Below are 19,936 nucleotides of genomic sequence, written 5' to 3'. Positions count from 1 at the left end.
GGCCAAATGCTGGCTGGCTGCAGGGACGAGGAAACATCCCTGGGAGTGATGCCTCTTGGTGGGATAGGGGGAAAATCCCTGTCCCACTTCTGGTGGGGTGTGTATACTTTCAAACATCCCTTTGCAGGCAGTTGAGGGTCTGGCTCCATTGGTGAAGTCCTACATGTGTCTCCTCCATGCTGGGGACAGCTCCAGACAGAGTAGCATCCCTGGGAACCCAGCCCATCTGGATCTGCCCTCAGTGGGAGGGAATGTGTTCTGGGCAGGAAACCTTGGGGAGTTTGGGGGTGTTGGGAGCTGGGCTCTGGCGTGGTGTGTGGCACTGGAACATGGGACCAGCACCAGGTGCCTGTGCCAGTCCTGGTGGGATCTTGCAGTCATGCTGGCAGCAAAGAGTGGAGGGTTTTTATCAATGGCTCCAGCATGGAAATGTGGAATCCTGACGTGGTGAGTCGGAGATTTATCACTGCTCTGCTGTGGAGGATGGCTGGCATGGGACAGGCATAAGGGCAGGAGGGGAAGCTGTTACCTGTTACCAATGACGGTCCATTCAGGGGCTCAGCAGGTTTGCTTTACAGAGGAACTGCCCCAAACCCTCTTTGCTGGGACAAGCCCTGTCTCAGGCTGGAAGGGCTCCTCTTACTCTGTGTCTGGCCTAAACTAGGTTGCAAAAATAGACCCACAGTGTGCAGGACAGGCACTGGCACTGGGAGCAGCTGGAGGTTTGAGGAGATAATGGGTTGTAACTGGGGTTTAGCAAGAAAAATGGCTTTAAAAATGCAGTTGGCATCAGTGGGAAACTTCCTCTGAGAGTGCAACAGGTCTGTGCCACCCTGGCCTGGAGGGATTGACTCGGGGCAAAACTGGGAGGCAGCCACATGAAATTCAGGCTCAGTGCCTGGAAACTTGCCTCTTTCCAAGAAAAGGAAATGTCAGGTCTGAAAAATTCCAGCCTGAGGGATGTTTCCCCAGGGAAAACTTTCAGCTTTCTCCTCAAGATGCCTCTGATGCATCACTGGCATCTTCTGCTGGCATTAGAGCCTTGGGAGCACATGCCACGTGGGCAGGAGATGCTGCCTCATGGCACGGAGCCACTAGATAGCCTGGCCGTGCCGTGACCTGGGACTGAGGCACCAGCCCTCTCTGTCCCATGCCAAGGGACAAGTCTGCAGCCTTCTGGGCTGGAAATGGGGGTTCTTGGGGGATTGGTGTGGGACAGCCCTGCTGGGAGCTCTTGTCAGTAACAGCCAACACCTCTGCCATCCCCTTCTCCCTGCTGGTGTCCCAGGGTGACGTTTCTTCCCCTGGTGACATATTTCCCACCCAGCACAAAGACAACAGGGAGAAAAGGGGATTTCTACCGCAGTCCTGTTTGCAGGGCCCTTTGTGGAGGCAGTAGGGCCTTAGAGCTGGGCAGGGGGTGTGCCCATAGCCTGGGCAAGGCCAACCCACCTCTGCCTGGGGCAGCCGGCCTTGTACCTGGGGGGAACTGTGCAGGGTGGGGAGCAGTGGTAGCATGGGGGCAGCCCTGCTCCCTGCCTGCCACACTGGTGCCGGAGTTAAAACTGATCTTGTTTTGTGTGCCATGTGGGAATTGTCCACCTGGAGATGGGTAGCACCAGTGGTGTCCCTGGGGGAAGCTGTGCACCCCAAGGGTTCTGAGCCCTGGTGATAGGCAGGGACCAGCGGACACCTGGCTCCCCAGTGGTCCCTGTGGCTTGTAATTGAGCAGCCAGGCAAGAGCTGGAATTGTGTTAAAAAAAAAAGCAGAGGAACTAAATTTAGCCCTCTTGGCTGTGTGTGAATGTGTGCTCGAGGCACACTGATGTCTGGGTTCACCCTCTGTTTCTAGCTGCTCTGTGACCTTGGCTGGGTCCCTTAGTCCCACTGCATCCCCAGCCCTTGAATCTTCTTCTCTTCTGCTCATTGATGCACTGCCTGTGGGTCTGGCAGTGTCTTGTGCATCCTGCATCACAGCCTCTGCTCCCACTCGTTCTCACAGCCCTGCTTCCCATCTCCCCTTGGTGCTCCCAGCAAAACAGCTGGACCCATCTGCCTGCTTGGAAATGGGGCAGAGGGAGTTGTTGCCCCACATCCTCTCATGATGCTCAGCCGTGTTGGTCCCCATGGGGCACACGTGTCTGGGGCACAGAGGACAAATCTGAGTCATTCCCATCCTGGATGTTTAGCCAGTGCCCATTGTCCTGCCCCTCCCCATGTCCCCCCTGGGAACCAAGTGCCTTTTAATATCTGTGGCCCGTTTCCTTAGCAACTGCATTAAGCAAATCGATGGAGGTGGTGTCATTGGAATGGGAGGGCATGCCTCCTTCCCCCCTCAACCCCCCCATCCTTGCCACCCCCCCCACACGCCTCCCTCCACTTGGCCTCTCTCCACCCTTACTCGCAGGCACAACCCTGCTTTGCCTGGGCTCTCAGCCGTGGCTCCTTGAGCCGCCCGCCACAGCCTCACGCTGACCCCCTGCTTGCCCACAGCCGATGGCGGGCGCCCCAGAGTAGAGGGGTGACAGCCGATCCCCTACCAGGGACAGGGGCAGGTGTCCCTGGGGATGAGTGGCCTGGCGGCTGTGGTGCTGGGGTGACGGGGCTCCAGGACTGAGGTGGGGAGGGGTGGGGGAGTGAGGGGCCATGAGACACCCCTACCATGAACCTGGAAGGCCTTGAGATGATCGCGGTGCTGGTGGTCTTGGTCCTCTTCGTCAAGGTGCTGGAGCAATTTGGCCTCTTCGAGCCTGTGTCCTTGGAAGGTAATGGGTGTGGGTGGTGCTGGTGCCTCCAGGAACATGAGGGGCAGGCAGTGGGTGTCCAGAGCTGCCTCTAAGGATGCTCCAAGAGTGCTGCATCCATGAGAGAGTGAGAGTCCTGCGACGTGGTGTTCGTCTGCTGCTTGTAGAGGCATAGGATGCAAGGAGTGGGGTGTCCTGCCTGTCCCAGTGGCTGAAGATGTGGGGAGGGGACAAGGCTGGCAGGGTGTCTGCTGTATGGTGGTGACTTTGATGTGTGCTGGGGTGTTGTGGGCTGGGACTGTGTGTAAGTGTGCATGTGGGCACCAGGGTTTTTTCCAGCACCTCTACAGGACCCAGATGTTATCAGAGACCACGGTCACCTCACTCTGCGCATGAGGTGTCAGACTTAGCACCAGCTTGCAGAGCAGACAGGCTCAGGAAGGATGGGTATCTGCTGGGCTCCCTGCTCCTGGCTCTCCCCAGGGCCCCCTGTGGCCCTTGGGCAGGATGGAGGGACACAGAGGGGGCTGTCCAGCTGGGGATGGGCAGTACAAGGTGCTGAGCAGTGTGCACAGGACGCACTTGTTGGAATCTGGATCCGCTCGGGGGATTCTATGCATGGTGGGAGGGAGGTCAGGACTGTTTGGCTAGGTGCTCCCTGGGTTCCCAGGGTGATGTTTGTGTGAAGGGTCCCCCCAACCCTGCCCAGCCTCTGCCCATGCCAGCACACACCCACCTGAAGGATGCTGCAGCCTGCCCAGCCCCTGGCATCAGGGCATGCACTGGGTGAGGGCGTGACAGACAGTTTCCCTGGTCCACTGGTACCCTGGAATGCTCTGCTCTGGTTCTCCAGTGCTAACTCTCACACGGGCTGGGTGTAGTGGTGAATGCTGGCTTCCCTCCACAAACAGTGCCAGGGCACTCCCTGGTAGCACTCTTGGGCTGTACTTGTGGGTTGGCTGTGCCTGGGGGTGGGGAGTGAAGGAGTAAATGGGGGGTCTTCTTCCGATCTTGCAAACCTGCTTGCAGGACAGGAAAGCTTGGTGGGTGAAAGTTTTCGTTACTGCTTAACTGCTTGCTATGTCCCTGAGTTTCAGCAGCAGTACTCCTAGGTGGATCATACCAGGAAGGAAACTGTAGCAGGAGCTGACCTGGCAAGCATCCTGCCTTGTGAACCCCAGTAGAGGGCATGCTGATTGTGCCCAGCTTGGACCCCCCTACCCAGTTCTTCTGGTGATTTGGGGGCTGCCTTCCCCAGACCTTGGTTTCCCCCTTCCCAGTGCTTTTGTTTCCCCGTGTAGCTGCTCAAAGCTTTGGACTAAAGTTGGCATTGACTGCAGCTGTTCTGCATCTCTCAGGTGTGATGGAAAGCATGGAGACAGAGAGCCTCCCATCTTCTGCAGCAACTCTGCTGAGGGGCCACTCCTTGGCTGGTGTGGCTCCTCTGTTCCCTGGGGCGCACTTCTCATCCACCTGCAAGTGACTTTTCGCTGGCCTGGGACAGGGCAGGAGAATGGAGATGGGGTGCCCTGTGTCCAGCCTTGTCCCCATCAGCTGTCACCCCTCCAGGGGGGCAGTGGCATGCCTGTCCCCAATCACCTACATTCCCACGGTGGGGAGCTGCAGCTCCCTCTGGCCTGGCTCGAGATGCACCCCAGCTGTGGCAGTGAGAATGGGACCCAGGTGCCCTGGATTGCCAGCAGCTGCTCCCATTGCCTAAAGGTGACCAGAGGAGAGGGAAGCACATTGCTCGAGGGGCAATGTGGCTGAGGTTGAGCTGAGCTCTGGGCACTCTACGAGGAGTTCTGTGTGTGAACAGCAGTGTTTTGGCATGCGGGTGAGATCCTGTTGCATGGGTCACTTCCCCCCGTCGACTTGAGAGGCAGGAGGTAGGAGATTTTGCTCTCTGTGGAAGGTCCTAGGCACTGTTTGGGGCTGAGAAATGCTGTGTCCACTTTAGGGATTGTTTACAAGCCATGACTTGGTCGACAGTGACAGCCCAGAGACCACAAAGAGCCTGAAACCAAACACTAATGGTCAGGTCTGCTAATGGACACAGGGCTCCACCACCTGCTCTGGAGCCATTGATGCTGCCTGCTGCGCTTCCCCTGCTCTGGCTGGTCCTCTGCCTGTGGTTGTCTCTCTGCCCAGGTTGTGCTGGTTTTGTCCCATGGACAGATTGTGCTGGGAGGCATCCTGCCACCACAGTGATGGGCTGGGAATGGAGCACCTCCAGATGGGACTGGAAAAATACCCAAGCCCTGGAGATGGGTTAAGTGGGAGCATCTTGCAGACAGACTCTGTCTGCCCTTGGGGGAACTTCAGGGTTAGTGGGTTCCCAAACTCAGCTGGATGAGGCCCTGAGAAGACTGTCCTCCATTTGGAGCTGGCTCTTCTCTGAGCAAGGGCTTGGACAGAAGCACTGACTGTCTGCACCCCCTTGCCCTGTCTGCTTGGCACTCTGTCCTCTTGGACCCTGCACAGCCTTGGTGGCACAGGCATTTCTGGCAGCAGCAATGGAGCATCTCCCCTGAGTGCACTGTGCTCCAGGATCTCCAGGGCTATCAGTGCTGGAACTGATGTTGTTTACCAGCTGGATAATCAATGATGGACTGTGTCACTCCATCTCTGCCCTGTGACACTGTGCCTGTCCCCAGCCCCAAGCATCTCCTGGCAGAGCCATGCAGGGGGGTTTTAGCCCCCTGCCAAGAGCCTGCTTTGGCCAAGCACTTGGGATGGGGCAGAGAGAGGAGGGGGAGAGAAACACTATCAGTTTGGGCTTCTGAAGTGCAGCATCAATAATTCAGAGCAGAGCAATTGGTCCTGGCTGGGAGGGGGGATGGCGGGAGGGAAAAGGCGGGAGAGCCACCCAGCCTCAGATTAATATTAGATGAAGCTGCAGATTGCTGTTGGCAGGATAATTGGTGCCTGCCCAGGGCTGTTCCTGCCTCAGCTGGTCAGGGTCTGTGCAGGGGGAGGCAGGATTGGGGGTGTCTTGGAGAGCACCCAACACGGGGTGTGCTGGCCTCTGCCTTCCTTTGGCGGGGTGCTGCTGCTGTCCCAGAGCTGAGGATCCGGAGAGGGAAGTGGGACTGGGGATGGTGCCAAACTCCTCTAGAGTCTGGGGAGAAACTGGAGGGAGTGGCAATCTGCCTGGGTGCCACCAGCACCCCAAAAGATACCAGGCAGGAGGGTGGTGGCAGTGAGCAGTATGGACACCTCCTGATGGCTGGCTCAGGGTGAGGGTTCCTCCAGAGAGGGGAGAAAGTGAGCATCCCTGAGGTGCTGGTGAGAGCAAAGCCCCGTGCCAAGCCCTGCTTTCCTCCTGCTTTCCAGGAACCCTGAATAGGAGTGTTGCGTCTTGGCTGAAGGAGGGACTGGCCTTTGGGGATGTGATGCTGGAGTCCCTGGGCTCAGGGCATCATCCAGCCTGGTCGGTTTGACAGACCCCAGAGGTCAAGGCAGGCTGGCTGCAGAGCCATAGATCTTTGTAATCTAGCCTGGGACAGGTGCAGGTGCTCCGGGTGGAAGTTCTGGGTTCCCAAGGGTGCACCAGAGATTTCCCCATGTGCAGTGGATTTAACCCTTGCTTTTCCTTTTCCAAGGGCTAACAGGTTTTTCACCTGGGCTGGGCAGGGTCTGGTGGCTGCATCAGGATAGAGCTGGCTCATGGTGAGGGCTTGCAAAGGAGGGGAAGCAGCAGGGATGTATGGTACCTCTGATCAGGCCCTGAGCTTGGATCCCAGCATAGCCTTACACTCTGAGTCAGGCTGTAGCTGGGCTGCATCCTGCCGGCACTGGGATCCTGGAGAAGATCATCTCCCCTCTGTGGAGCCTTTTCCACATGCTCCACACCGAGGGACATCATACCTGGTCATTCCTGTGAACACAGGATGGGATGCACTGTCTCACCCTACCTAGAGGGGGAGGTGAGAAGGGGACTTGGTCCTGGGTCTCCTTGGCTGTGACTGCCAGGGCAGGGCAGCATTCCCAGCCCTGAGTTCCCCAAGGTCCCCAAGTACCCACGGTGCACCCTGTGCCTCTGCTGCTGCATGGTGACACGTCCTGCTCAGCCCAGCCAGACCTAATTAGCTTGTTGAATCTCTTCTCCCTCCGGCCTTGTGTTAATCACTTTTCACATTGCTTCCCTCTGAATTCCCTCTGGCCTGGCTTGCTCTTGCTGTTGCTGATGTGCCTGGAGGGGGGAGCAAGGGGACCCAGCTGGACATAGAGCAGGGCCCCCACTCTGCTGTGTCCTGCCTCAAAGACGGGCTCTGAGCCAGCAGACAGAGGGGTAAGGAGATCACTCAGCCACAGGGAGGTGAGAAAATCACAGGCTGGAGAAAAAGCAATAAATCTAGAGAGCAAAGGAGTCTATTGGGACAATCCTTCTCTGGAGCCCTGCTTGTTGGTGAAGGGTGAAACCTAGAAGTTTAATGAGAGAGGCTGGGGCTCTCTAGCACAGGGTTGTATTGAGTGTTGTGGGAGCTCAATGGGGTCTCCTTCACCTCTTACCTGTGAAGGGCAAGACTAGACCCCCAAAAGGGGCACAGGTGGGAATAGAGGTGCACTGGACTGGGATGTATGAAGCTGTGGTCCCTGGAGTGCAGGTAGCAGGAGGTCTGATGTGCCATCCATGCTTGGCTGCAGCATTGCCTCCCAGGGAAGATGGGATGGGGACAGGGATGGGGATGGGGTTCTGATGAGATGGGGATATTGTGATGGAGGTGCTCCTCCTGTCCCGAGGGCTGCAGGGTGCTTGGGGGAGGTTTGGAAGGATTAGTGTGGTTTGGGGCATTTGTGGGGGCATTAGGGTGTCTAAGGTGTCTGGCAACATTAGTGTTAGGATGTTGGGTGGGAATATTTGGGGACACTGGAATGTGTGGTGTTCAGTGCAGGATTCTAGAAAGTTAGGATGTCTGGGGAAAGATAGGGTGGGGGAATTCTGGGTCTGGAGGCACTGTGATGGAATGATGTGTGGGCTGCTGGGGAGTGGGGACTGTTTGGACTATTGGAGTCTGGGGGCAATGGGTTGCAGAGGGCTGGTCTCTGTCAGATGATGGGAAAAAGGGCTGCAGGTAACTGGGGAGATGAGTGGGAGCTGGGAGAAAGGAGCAATGGATGTGAGGTGCAGCACCACGTAGGGCAAAGCTTTCCCACTGCTACAGGAATTAGTGGCTGTGGGGGGAACATGGTAAAAGAAGCTAGAGCCCCTTTGCCCTCCCTGTGGGGCTGTGCTAGGACTGCAGAGGGAAGAGGCTGCTGTGGGTGTTGAGCTTCCTGGATTGCCAGGTGGGTGTTGAGGACAGGGCTGGATGTGGCCAAAGAAGAGGACCCAAAATATGTTAGAGCAATGGATACAAGACCTGTTGGTTGTGCTGGGTGAGGGTGGGAGTGCAGGGAGCTACACGGTGCTGCTGCCTTGTTTCCTTTGGCTGCCTTCCTCAGCTGTGCCACGGACAATCCAGGCTCAGACAAGGGCTGCAAACAGACTTTGTGTGAGTGTGATTTGGGGTTTCTTTGCCTTCATCCCCTCTGCCTCCTTGCTGGTGCTGGGGATGCTGTGAGGTGAATGGACTACAGATCCTATCCCCTTGGGTAGTCAGATCTTGGAATGGGAGCTGTGATAGAAGGATGCGTGGATAGGAGTGATCAGAGGCTGAGCAGAGGGACAGGAGGAGAGGAAGGCACTTTGCCCGTGAGGTGCTTTCACCCCCCTTGTCATGGAGGATGTCCCTGAGCTGCCTGGGATCTGGCTGGGCTGTGGCTGGGCATGTCCAGGTTTTGTCCCTGTGCCTTACTGGGGAAGGTATGGATGGCATCTGTGTAATAGGTATGCAGAGCACCAGTTCTCTTATGAAATATGGTGTTTGCAGCCAAGAGGAGTTACTGCTCTGCTGGGGCATTTTTTTGGGTAGCTCCTCTGGCACTCTGGATGTGCCACTGATTCCTGCTGCTAGAGAGGTTCCTGTGATGGGATGGGGGCAGGATGTGTCCCTGTGTGTGGGTTTTGCAGCAGGGTGATGTTCCAGTCCTGCAGCCTTACCTGCTCCATTTGGAGAATGCCTGTGCTCCACAGTCCCTTGACACCTCTATCCTGACCCATTCCCTGCTCACAAAATTTTATACATGGTGTGGTCTGAAGAAATTATTATTCTGCCAACATCTCCTTTGGGTACATCCAGGCTGTCTGGGAGCACTGTCATGGGCTGGGGGTGGGAATGGGGACAGCACTGCTGTGAGCCCTGCTCTGCTCTGCAGCCCCTTCTGGCCCACGGCCCTATCTTCTCCTTTTGGGATCTGCTCAGCACAAGGGTCATTCAGCTGCTCCTCCCTCTGGCACTGGGGAATATCTGCCCCTGAGCTTCTGCTGTCCCACGAACCATAGGTTTAACTTGGCAGCTTTACTCCTCCCAGCTCTGGGTGTCCAGACTGAGGCTGCCCCTGTCCCACCCCCAGACAAGGACTCTGTCTGGCCCCCGCCAGCTCTGATGTCATTCCACTGATGTCAGCCACAGTGGCTGCTGCAAGGCACCTCGGTTACACTTGGCTCTGTCATTGCTGACTGATGAGGGTCATTTACAGAGCTGCTGCTGGTGGGACCCATCCTGACATCCCCTAGGGTGGCTGGGGGAACTCACTCTCTCTTTCTTCTGCCAGCCTTCATTGCAGACCCCAGAGAGCTGTGGTTGGTGGCACTGCCTGAGGCTGGGTGCTGCCAGGGATGGGCAGAGCTGGGGGCTGAGGTATCCTGCTTAGAGCTGAGCCTTGCACAGGGATGATCATCAGCCACAGATTTTAGGGGCAGCTATGTTCAACATTGCTGCCCAGGTGGACCCAGTGCCATGGCCTGGCAGGGGGAGCCTGGGGACTTGCCTCTGGCCTCCAAGGGAAAGGCGATGCTCTGGAAGGGGATAGAGGCTCTTTTACAGAAAAGAATGTATTCTGGGAACTGTTGACCTCTTCCCTGTGCTGCCAGGCTGTCTGAAAAGGGTCCTCTCATCCAGCAGCCTTGTGCCACCCCAGCACTGCTCCTAGGGCAGAGTGCTGTGACAGATCAGCCTTGGGGTACCAGCTCCTCCTGATCTGCTGACTTGACCCGGTGTTGCCCCATGGAGCCAAGCAGGGTTTGTGAGAGCTACATGACTGGTGGGCTGCTGGTGCTCTGCTCCCCTCCTGGAATGGTGCATGCCTGGGAGCTGAGCTGGGGACACTGCAGGGGGTCTTGGTGCTGTGGGATGCACATTTTCCACCCATCATGGCGATGCATTTATTGACAGGTTACTGAGAGTGATGGGGGAGTTTTGGTACTGCCTGTTGGTTTGTTATTGTAGGGTCTTTTCTAGCAGGAGGATGCTGTGGAAGGGATCTGCTGTTAGTCTTCTCAGCCAGCTGTCCCTCGGAGGGCACTGGTGGCTGTGGCTCTGAGAGGACAGGGACATCATTATGCATCAGGCTGACCCTGGCTCCTGCTTTTCATCTGGAGAGACTACGGAGCAGCCCAAGCTTGAGTTCTCTCTGGGAAAGGGGTGTCAGCCATGTACAGCACTGACCCCCCAGCATGGTGGCATTGCCTGGATCCAGCTCCCAAGGACAGATCAGCTGTTGGTGGCCCAGTACAAAGTGGTCCATGGCTGTCCTGCTGGTGATCACTGCTGGGACCAGGGATCCACTGTTATAGGTTACTTCAGAGCCAGTGTGCAGCAGCCTCTGGGATTCATTTCAACAGCATGTGGAGGTGGGAATGGGAAATTCCTTCCCCTTGTTGTGCTGCCCAAGGATGGAGGCTCAGTGTGTGTGTGTATGTATTTTGAAGTTGCCAGGCTGTGGAGTGATGCATGGGAAGTGACAAGCCACTTAACCTGGCAGACCTCCCACCGCGGATAAAACACTGCCAGCCCTTTCCATTGGTGTGTTCTGTGCCAGCCGCTGGATGGCCCTTGCAGAAGGGTGGAGAGCAGAGTGGTATCTGGAAAAGGAGCTGTTCCTGACATGGACAGGACTTGGTGCTGCAGATGTCCCTTGTGCCCAGTGGCAGCTCATGGTTGTGCTCCACTCCTGGTCTTTGGGCAGAGCTGTTTCCCAGCAAGGGGGAACCGCCAGATTTGCTTGTGGTTTGGATGCTGAGGACAGAAAGGGGATGGTGTGTCCTACCCAGCAGAGCCCTTGGATACACCAAAGCCAGGACAGCAAAGCCCCAGCCTGGGTCACCCCTCTCCTATTTTTAAGCTGCATGTGCTGAACATGTTCCCTCCCCTGTCCTGGGGACCCAGGAATTGGGCCCCCTTTGGTTTCCTCCTTAAGCAAATGCCTATGTTCTTTATTTTTTTTTTTCTTTTTCCTTCTTTATAACAAACTAAAGTGTAACTTGCACCCGACCTGACCTACTGCACGTGCCTATACCTGCTGCCCCTGTGAGTCCAACCACAGTTTACTCTCTGTTGCATCTCTCTTGCTGTGTGGTTTCCCTCCTGCCCTGCTCCCTCCCCAGTCCATGACCCTGGCATTGGGTGTTGCTCTGCCCATCCTGTCCCTTCTCCTTCTCCTCCTGGGCAAAGAGGACATTCCTGCCTACCAGGTCTGTTCCCACAGCTCCACTCTGTTGGAGGGACCTGGCAGCAAAGCATCCTTGGAAAGCTGAAAGGTGCAATTTCCCTTTCCCTCTGCAAAATAAGGCCCTGGAAACATATCTGGGACAAAATCATGGTTTATGTATAGCTGATGCCCACTTCTAGGAAGGAAAAATCCTCTTTCCTGTCCTGCCTGCAAACCCTGGGGCAGACAGGAGCCAGGTTGTGCTTTTATGCCAGTGCCATGATCCTGGTCCTCACTCTTGCCTGTCATCCCCTGACGAATGTCAGGGGGTGCATTTGTTCATTCCTATGTGTTTGTACATCCCTGGCACCCTGCTGTGGATGCCACTTCCTTGGGGAGAGTTTTCCCTGTCTGAGTGGCTTTGTGTGATGTCCTGCTAGGACAAAGACCTCCTGGAGCTGTTCTCCATCCCCCAGAATGATGGATCTCCCTATCCCAGCCTGCTGCATTGGTGTAATCTCAAAGGGTCCCAGGTCCTGCCTGTGGGCACTCAGAAGCCTACCTGCCTAGCTGCAGCTGCTGGATGCAGACCCACATCCCTATCCTCGTGCTGGGTACCATGAAACACTGTTTCTCTCTCATCTGGGGCTCGTCCTAGCCCCCCAAGGCTAAGAAAGCTGCTAGAGAAGCCCCATCTGCTGGCCCCCTAGAGAAACAACTCCAAAACCAGGGTTTGGGATGCGCAGGCATTGTGACCTGCTGCTTGCAGATGTCCAGGATGCTTGGACCAAACGCAGTTTCACCAGAGCCCCAAAGGGACTTTGCACCTTTCGTATCATTTGTGCCCCATGCTGCTGTCTGCCTCCCTTTGGGGGCTGGAGCCCAGCATGGCCTTCATCCCCTCCTCTTCCTCCCTTCCCCACCTGCAGCATTAGTCCTGTGCTGAGTTTGCTGGCTTGAGGCACTGCGGGAAAGGAGGGAGCGGGTCTGCAGCCATGAGGGAATACCAAGTGGGAAAGATAGGGCTTAGCAAAGTCATTGGGGTCCAAATGGGGGAATAGGGTGTGGCAGGTGGGTCAGTGCAGTGAGGGGACCTACTATTTATGCAGGGCCACTTGAATGCGATGGCCATGGGCCAGGCTGGTGTGGGGAGCCCCTCACCCTGCCCCATAGCCTGGCCAAGGCAAAGTCCTGAGCCTTGTTCCCCTTCTGGCTGTCTCAAGCAGGTCCCTGGACTCGGGTCCCAGTGTTGTGCTGGGGTGGGGGTGCATGCTGCAGTCTGGACTGCATGGCGGGGTTCAGTGCATGCTTTGCCTTCAGCCTTCAGGTGCCAACAGGATCAAACCCAGCCTGAGCTCAGGGAGGATGCAATGCCCAGGCTCAGCCAAAGGCTATTTCTTGGCCTTCATCCTTCCCTGTCTCCCTGCACAGTTCTATGGGGAGGGTCCCCAGGGAGCAGATATTTGTCCTCAAGGCTAAAGGGCAGAGTCCAGCTCTGCCATCTCCTGGGTTTCTGGGTGCCTGAGTGTCTCCAGTGCTCCCTGACATGCTCCGATGTGGGGGTGCAGAGGTGCTGAGTGTGGGTAGCTCAGCAGGGTTGCCCCTTTGCCACCCCCATCCTTCCCAAGGAGGGAAATTTGCGTGCCGGGTTTGTCCTGGGATGAAGCAGGAAGGCTGAGCAGAGCCTCGGCTGGGCTTTGCCTTCCTGCTCCTCCAGCCTCACGCTGCATGTGCTGCCTCTGGCCCCACTCACCCCGCGCCGGGTGCCCAACCCTGCTGCCCGCCGGGATCGGGGCCGATGCTCTGTTAACTCTTCTTCTGCTTGGTGACTCCTTCTTTCTTCCAGGCAATCCGCCAGTCCAAACTAAAAAAGCGCTGAAGCAGCGATTCCTCAAACTGCTGCCCTGCTGCCGGCCCAAATCCATCCCCTCGCTCAGCGAAAGCAAGTGCTTCTTCTTGCCTTTGTGTGTGTGTGTGTCCCCGGCGGTGCTGCTGCCTGCTCTCCGCCCTGGCCCTGCCTGCGGGAAGGGGACGCCTCCGCCTCTCCCCTGCTCTGGGTTTGGGGCTATCAGGATCAATCCTGCCTTGGAGGGGTCCGATCCCGTGGGCTCTGCACCAGCCTCTGTCCTCACCTGCCGACGGGCTGGTTTTCTTCCTCTCCAGCTCCCCGGAGCAGCTCCCAGCGGCAAGACCGGCTTGGGAGCCGGCTCAGGGCAGCCGGACTCTCCTGGCGCTGGTTTAAGGGGTGGGGGGTTGTTGCTCAAAGTTCAATGTCGGTTTGGAGATGGAGGTGTGATGGGGGGATGAAAAAGGCTGAGCAGGGAGTGAGCGCAGAGCCACTTAACCCCCTGCACTGGGTGTGCTTGGCTCCTCGGTGAGTCCAAGCCCCTGCTCAGGGTCTCTTTCTGCCCACCGGTGCAAGCCAATCGCCCCTGGGAAAAGGTGAGTATGGAGGGGCAGGGGCTGAACCATCCCACGGAGAGGGGGTACTTGCTATGGGACCACAGCTCCTCTTGGCTGAAGTGGGGTCTGGGGGTGCTGGCTGCTGCAGGCAGGGGTTGTGCAACTTGACAGATGGGTGGGGAGAAGCCATTGATGAAGGTGGGGGCACAGTGGGCAGGATGGAATCTTGAAAGGCTGGGGGGCATTTGGGGCTGGGAGTTCTGGAGGGGCAACTCTCCTGCTGGACATGAACCCTGGTGCAGCACAGACCTGCAGGACATCAAGGGCCTCAGCTCCACAGGGCAGACACTTGTGCTGGTGGGAGGAGAAGGGCAGGCAGGGAGGGTTTCAGCACTGGAGGGGTTTCACACCCCCTTTCTGCTCAGCCTGGGCTGTACTGGAGGCTGGGGGGGGGTGTTGCCCAGTGTCCATCCCTGGTCTGCCCCTAGGGTCTCTCTGAGTGTCCCCTGCTGGCATAGACATAACTCTGGCTGAGCAGAGCACCCCAAAAATATGTCACCCTGGGCAGGTGTGAGACCATGGGATGTGCTCTCCTGCCCCCTGGCATGACAGGGTAGAGTAGGACAGTGCTGGCCTCAGCTGCCCTCTCTTCCCCTGGGTTCCTTGCAGACAGTGTTGAGGATGAGTTTGAGCTTTCCACCGTCTGCCACCGCCCTGAGGGGCTGGATCAGCTTCAGGAGCAGACCAAGTTCACCCGAAAAGAGCTGCAGGTCCTGTACCGAGGCTTCAAAAATGTGAGTACCCCTTGACCAGCTTTGATAGCCCCACCTCTGCTGCCATGTCCATCTCAGTGTTGATTTGCACCTGGCAGTGCCCAGTGTTTGTGAAGGCTGTTGGGACCTTGAGGTTGATGTTTATATAAAGCTACAGCCTAATCCTGCCTCCAGTGAGCTCAGTGGGGAGACCTGATCCTGTGCTCCATTTCCTTGGATGCACAGAGCCCCCTTCCTGGGTGCTTGGGATGCAGAGCCCCTCCAGTGAGGGGTGCAGCCCACAAAATCAGGGAGATGCTCCAAGCAGCCTTACTAGCCACCCCACCAGGTGTGCAGGGCAGGGAGCAAGGCAAAGCAAGGGAGTCACAGGGATTTAGGGTGGTGCTCACCCCCCTCCTGCAATGTGGAAGTGACGCTGTGGCTTGGCCCTGGCAGGAGTGCCCGAGCGGCATTGTCAACGAAGAAAACTTCAAGCAGATCTATTCACAGTTCTTCCCTCAGGGAGGTGAGTGCCCATCCCTGTCCCCACGCCCTGCATGGGTGCCTCTGTGAGGCAGGGGGTCACACAACAGTCCCTCATACTGCCCTTCTCCCTGCAGACTCCAGCACATACGCCAGCTTCCTCTTCAATGCCTTTGACACCGACCACGATGGGTCTGTCAGCTTTGAGGTGAGCTCTGGCCAAGGAGGGGGTGATGGGATGGCAGTGGGGCAGGAAGAGTGCATCTCTTCAGGTACTGCGGGCTGGGATCAGCAGCATTGCTATTGCAGATAGATGAAGAGCTTTGCAGGAGCTGGTGGAGTTTATTAAATTCCCAGAGGCAGTAGAAAAACAGTGAAAAGCAACAAAAAGTGGCTTTCTGTATATTTCTGGCTAGTGTCTTGTATGATATCTAGACTGGCAGAAACAACCATGGCTGGGTCTTGTTCAGGCTTTGGCTGAACAGCAGGTCCTGATGCACAGTGTCCTCTTGGGTGCTGTGACTCAAGGGACTAGCGTGGGACATATACGGGGCCAAGCACTTGTTTCTCCCCAGACTCTATTCGATACCAATATTTCCCTTCTCAGCCCAGCCCGAGGCCACATCTGGGCTGAGTTCCCCTCTGCTGGAGGGACAAGCAGGGCAGTACCCTTTGTGTCTGTGAGGCCCTTTGTGGCTGTAACTCCCATTTGCTTGCCTTGTCTATCCTTGCAGGACTTTGTGTCTGGGCTGTCCACCATCCTGCGAGGCACCATTGACGATCGCCTGAACTGGGCCTTCAACCTCTATGACCTGAACAAAGATGGCTGCATCACCAAAGAGGTGGGATGGGGGGTCCAGACAGGTCCCCAGGACCAGCACAGGTTTGCACCTGTCAGGGACAAGGGCAGGACTCGGGAGTGTTGGCTGAGCCCTGGAGGAGAGCTCAGAGGGTCAATATTTAACTAAGCTTAGCTCTGCAAACATGTCCCTCCTGGCTCCTTGGCACTGGTGTGTCTCTGGGATGGAGGGTAGATGAGGGGTGTGCTGCTTTGGGGCTCTATCACACATGCAGGCACACACATGGCCCACACTGTGCACAGAACCAGCAGAAACACATCTGAGCACCCCACAGGTCTTTTGGAAGCATCCTGACAAAGATGTGGGTTGGGGACTGGGTGGAGACAGAGCCCTGTGTTAACCCTGCTTCCCTTCCCATCAGGAAATGCTGGACATCATGAAGTCCATCTACGATATGATGGGCAAATATACCTACCCGGCCATGCGGGAGGAAGCGCCCCGGGAGCATGTGGAGAACTTCTTCCAGGTGAGCTGAGCATATCCTGGGGAAGCAGAGCTCCAGCACTGAGCCAGTGACTGCAGTGGGTGCGGCTGAAAACACCCCACACTGAGGATGAAGAAGAGCTCTGCTGGTCCTGCTGGGTGCTTGGGGATGGCTGCCACAGAGGTGTGCTGTGTCCACCCTGGGCAGGGGGTACTGGGCTCTCCCTGGGCTGGGGCTGTCCCTGCTATTACCCCTGTGATGTGCTTGTTTGCAGAAAATGGACCGGAACAAGGACGGTGTGGTGACAATTGAGGAGTTCCTGGAATCCTGCCAGAAGGTAAAGCCACCAGCAGCTCTTCTCTGGGCTGGGTCACCACCCTGTCTGTTGGAGACCTTTGTCCCCCACACTTCCCTCCTGGCAGAGAGGGGATGACGCCAGGGCTCCCAGGGGCAAGGCTGGAGCTCTGCTTTGGGAAGTGTACCCATGCTGTCATCCCTGTACAGATGACAAGAGCCATGCATCCCAGCAGGGCTTGGAAACTGCCTGTAACCCCTGGGGCTCTTGACTCATGTGCCAGAGCTGCCATAAGGGTAAAGCCAAGTTTGGGGGAGCTGCTCAGATTCCTGTTCTGTGCCCAACTTGCCCACTTCCCACCTGCTCCCGACAGGACGAGAACATCATGCGGTCCATGCAGCTCTTCGACAGTGTGATTTAGCTCCCGGACCTGCCTCCAGCTCAGCGCTCCTGACACTGGGCCCAGAACCTGCTTCTCTCTCTTGACTTTTCCTTCGAGCCTCCCCTCCACTGGCTGCGCAGACACCCCCGCAGGAAGGGACCTCCCTTTCCGGAGATGCAGTCAGCGCTGAGATCTTCCCTTTGCCCTGAGCCGGCTCTGCTTTCCTCAGGGGATCCCAAGCAGGTGCTCCCAGACATCAGAGCATGGGCATGGCTGGCACAGGATGAGCATTTCACCTGGATGGACCTCCCTGCACCCATTCCTGGTGCAGAAGCTGCAGCCTTGGGCTGCAATAGAGGTTTTTCCCCATGCACACCACCCCGTGCAGCTCCCCTAATCCTGATCCTCCCCAGCCCCAGGAGCCCCCAGTCCCGGCTCCAGCCCAAACCCTCCAGTGATGCTGTCTAGAAACCACTAAAGTCTTGCAAAGGGCCCCAGTGCCTTGGCTTCCTCCCCTGCCCTGGCCATGTCCTGCCATGGGGAGCATGTCCAGCGTGCCAGCCACCCTCCCTGTCCAGACACGGGGCCAGTGGGTGGGCAGAGGGACCATGCCTGGAGAAGGCAGCCACATGGGCACCTGGGGCTCATTGCTGCATGAACTGTGGGGAGCATCCCCTGATCCCAAGGGTCCTGGTTAGACCTAGGAGGCTCATCCTGACAAGGGGAGAGGGGAGACTAAAGGAACTCCGAGGTGACTTCTTGTGGCACAGGTCCCCCAGAATGAAGGATGCGAGGCTGGAAGGGATGCAACCTCAGCCCCTGTCCCTTGAGTTCAGGGAGCTGGCACACAGGGACCTCAGGGAACCACTTTGAGGCTCCAATCAAGAGATACCCTGGCTTCCATGTCCTCAGGAAGGGTTGGAAAGGGTATGAGGACACATAAAAGAAGGAGATGTGCTGAGCTCTGGTGGCTGTCCTGGCCCTTAGAGCTCACAGCCATGCTCTTGGCATCGTTTGCTGCTCCCAGGCCCAGGCTCATCCCAGCCCACCTGCTGCCCAGGGGCTGGGGAATGAGCAATGGGACAGAGAGGTGTCCCCACAGGCATAGCCCTGTGCTGGGGATGTGGTTGAGCTGGCAGCTCCTGGGAGAGATAGCTGAGGCTGGGGACAGCCTCATGGCTGGAAGTCATTGCCATGCTGCTGGCAGGCTGGAGGGTCACCTTGGGGCAGGGGGGCTCATCCCCATCTCCCAGCATGGCCAGGTGAGAGCCTGCGTGGGGACCCTGGTGCTCCCCACATCCTTGTCACCATCAGCTCCTTGGAGCTGGGTGTGTGCAGGCAAGCCTGTCCTGCCCACATACCACTTTGAGTTGAAGCTGAGTGATGCCCATGTGCTAATGATCCCATGCCAATGCCAGAGGCCCTCCACAGGCATTGGGAATGTACCCAGCCTTGGCAGTCCCTGACTGTGGCTCTAGCATCTGCATCCTTAGCAGCCAAGGGTGATTTGGGCTGGCCTAAACTGCAGTGTCTGGGATCAACTGGGAAGGAGTGCAAGGCCAGCACCCACGTCAGGCTGGGCCCCAGACCCAGGCTGAGCCCCTGGTGTTGGAGATATTAGAAATCCCCCCTGGGGCTCTGAGCCAAAGCTACGGGGCCACTTCCCAGCGGGACCATCCTTATCCCATCCCTTGTAGATATGATGTGTTTTTTAGGTTCATTCAACACATTATTCACCTCGCAGAAATGATGTGTTTTTTTAGGTTCATTCAACACACCCTTCATCTTGCAGACCTGTTCCCAGGTTTGTTGTGGGGCTGAGCTCCCACTTGCATTCTCTCAAGGGTGGGAGGGCAGGTATCCCAAACCTTACCCCTTGCGTCCCTTTCTCCCTGTTCTCCCTCCTCCCAGGCTCTCTGGGGTGCCCACAATCCCCCTCCCACACGGAGCAGATGCCGCCTTCTCCCTCACGCTGTAGGTCGCATGGAGTGACCCCCTGCCCCGGGGCATGGTGACCCACAACCCGCTTGGCATCTCCAGTCTGTATATTTTGTATTATAACAATTATATGGGTAAAAAAACCACAAACAAACAAACAAACAAACAAACCAATAAAATCTAACCACAGTCGCTATGCACACCACCGTTATGTTTTTGCATCTGTCAGCTGTCTGGGGTGGGGGTGAAGGGGAAATGTGGGACTGAGAGTCTCTGCAGAGGGTGGCAGCCTTTTTGGGGTGCTGTGGCTGCAGGGTGCTCTGCAGAGGTTGCACAGGGGACAAGGTGTGCGCTGAGCCTGGCCATGCCATTGATGGTCCTGGGCGCATCTTCCCCTCTAACCCACTTTTCCCAGTATATCCTATCCCCTGAGCTCTGTTTGGCTGGTTGCTATTTTGGGCAATGTATCCAAGGGTGTGCCCTCTCATGGCACAGGGATGCTGTGAGCCACTGATGGGATCCCGGCACAGTGATTCACTCCAGCATCCTGAATACTGCCTAGAAACACAGGCATTTTGTAAAAGGATTAAATCCCAACACTGGGAGAACTGTTACTGCAAGATTAGTTTGGCATGACCAAAGCTAAGAGCACAATGCCAGCTTCAGGGTCCAGTCACTGCCCAACTCTCTATAGGGTGGTATGAGAGTCCTGTTTATTTTCCACCCAAATTCTGTGTATTTCTCCTCTCTAATCCCTCTGTAAAGTCTTGTGTATCAATACAATTCAGCTAGTTACTATTTAGGGCAGCAGCACAGTTTATATTTTTGCTCTTTGAAAGCTTTAGCTTGAACCTGGTGGTAACCAGAGATGCTCCTTCACAAGGGGCTCTGCTGCAGCTTCTGGAGCAGGTACAGATGGAGATGGAAATGCAGCCGTCTTGAGTTTCTTGTCACGCCAGACAGGGATAAGCTCAAACGTGGTTGAAATGTGATGTGTCTGATGTGATGTGTGCGGGCTTTCTCCAGCCCCTCCTCCCCAGCCAGGTCGTTCAGCAGCTCTTTGCTCACTGGTTCCTTGTTGGCTGGTACCTGCTGCGGCTCCCAGTGCTGGCAGGGATGG

At 56.7% G+C, this 19,936-nt stretch overlaps 1 protein-coding gene across 7 annotated transcripts in view; it reads left to right on the top strand.

Annotated features, from left to right (window-relative positions):
• Positions 1-18,799, top strand: part of KCNIP2 (potassium voltage-gated channel interacting protein 2) — a 44,194-nt gene extending 25,395 nt beyond the window's left edge. For 2 of the 7 annotated variants that reach the window (XM_051800018.1, XM_051800022.1), the window contains exons 2-9: positions 13,126-13,221; positions 14,352-14,476; positions 14,891-14,960; positions 15,055-15,125; positions 15,652-15,759; positions 16,139-16,243; positions 16,476-16,538; positions 16,870-18,799. In XM_051800018.1, the coding sequence (XP_051655978.1) occupies positions 13,126-13,221; positions 14,352-14,476; positions 14,891-14,960; positions 15,055-15,125; positions 15,652-15,759; positions 16,139-16,243; positions 16,476-16,538; positions 16,870-16,917 (686 nt within the window). In that variant the 3' untranslated portion in view covers positions 16,918-18,799. Of the gene's footprint in view, positions 1-2,662; positions 2,766-13,125; positions 13,226-14,351; positions 14,477-14,890; positions 14,961-15,054; positions 15,126-15,651; positions 15,760-16,138; positions 16,244-16,475; positions 16,539-16,869 lie in introns of those variants that run through there. The other 5 variants (XM_051800021.1, XM_051800020.1, XM_051800016.1 and 2 more) reach the window with 4 other exon arrangements.
• Positions 18,800-19,936: the final 1,137 nt, after the last annotated feature.

This window comes from Manacus candei, unplaced genomic scaffold (assembly GCF_025592945.1).
Source record: "Manacus candei isolate 608988 ecotype Guabito, Panama unplaced genomic scaffold, ASM2559294v1 h1tg000050l, whole genome shotgun sequence".
In the NCBI taxonomy this organism is placed as follows: Eukaryota; Metazoa; Chordata; class Aves; order Passeriformes; family Pipridae; genus Manacus; species Manacus candei.
Note: the sequence above shows the minus strand (reverse complement) of the source record. Positions and strands in the feature narration are given on the sequence as shown.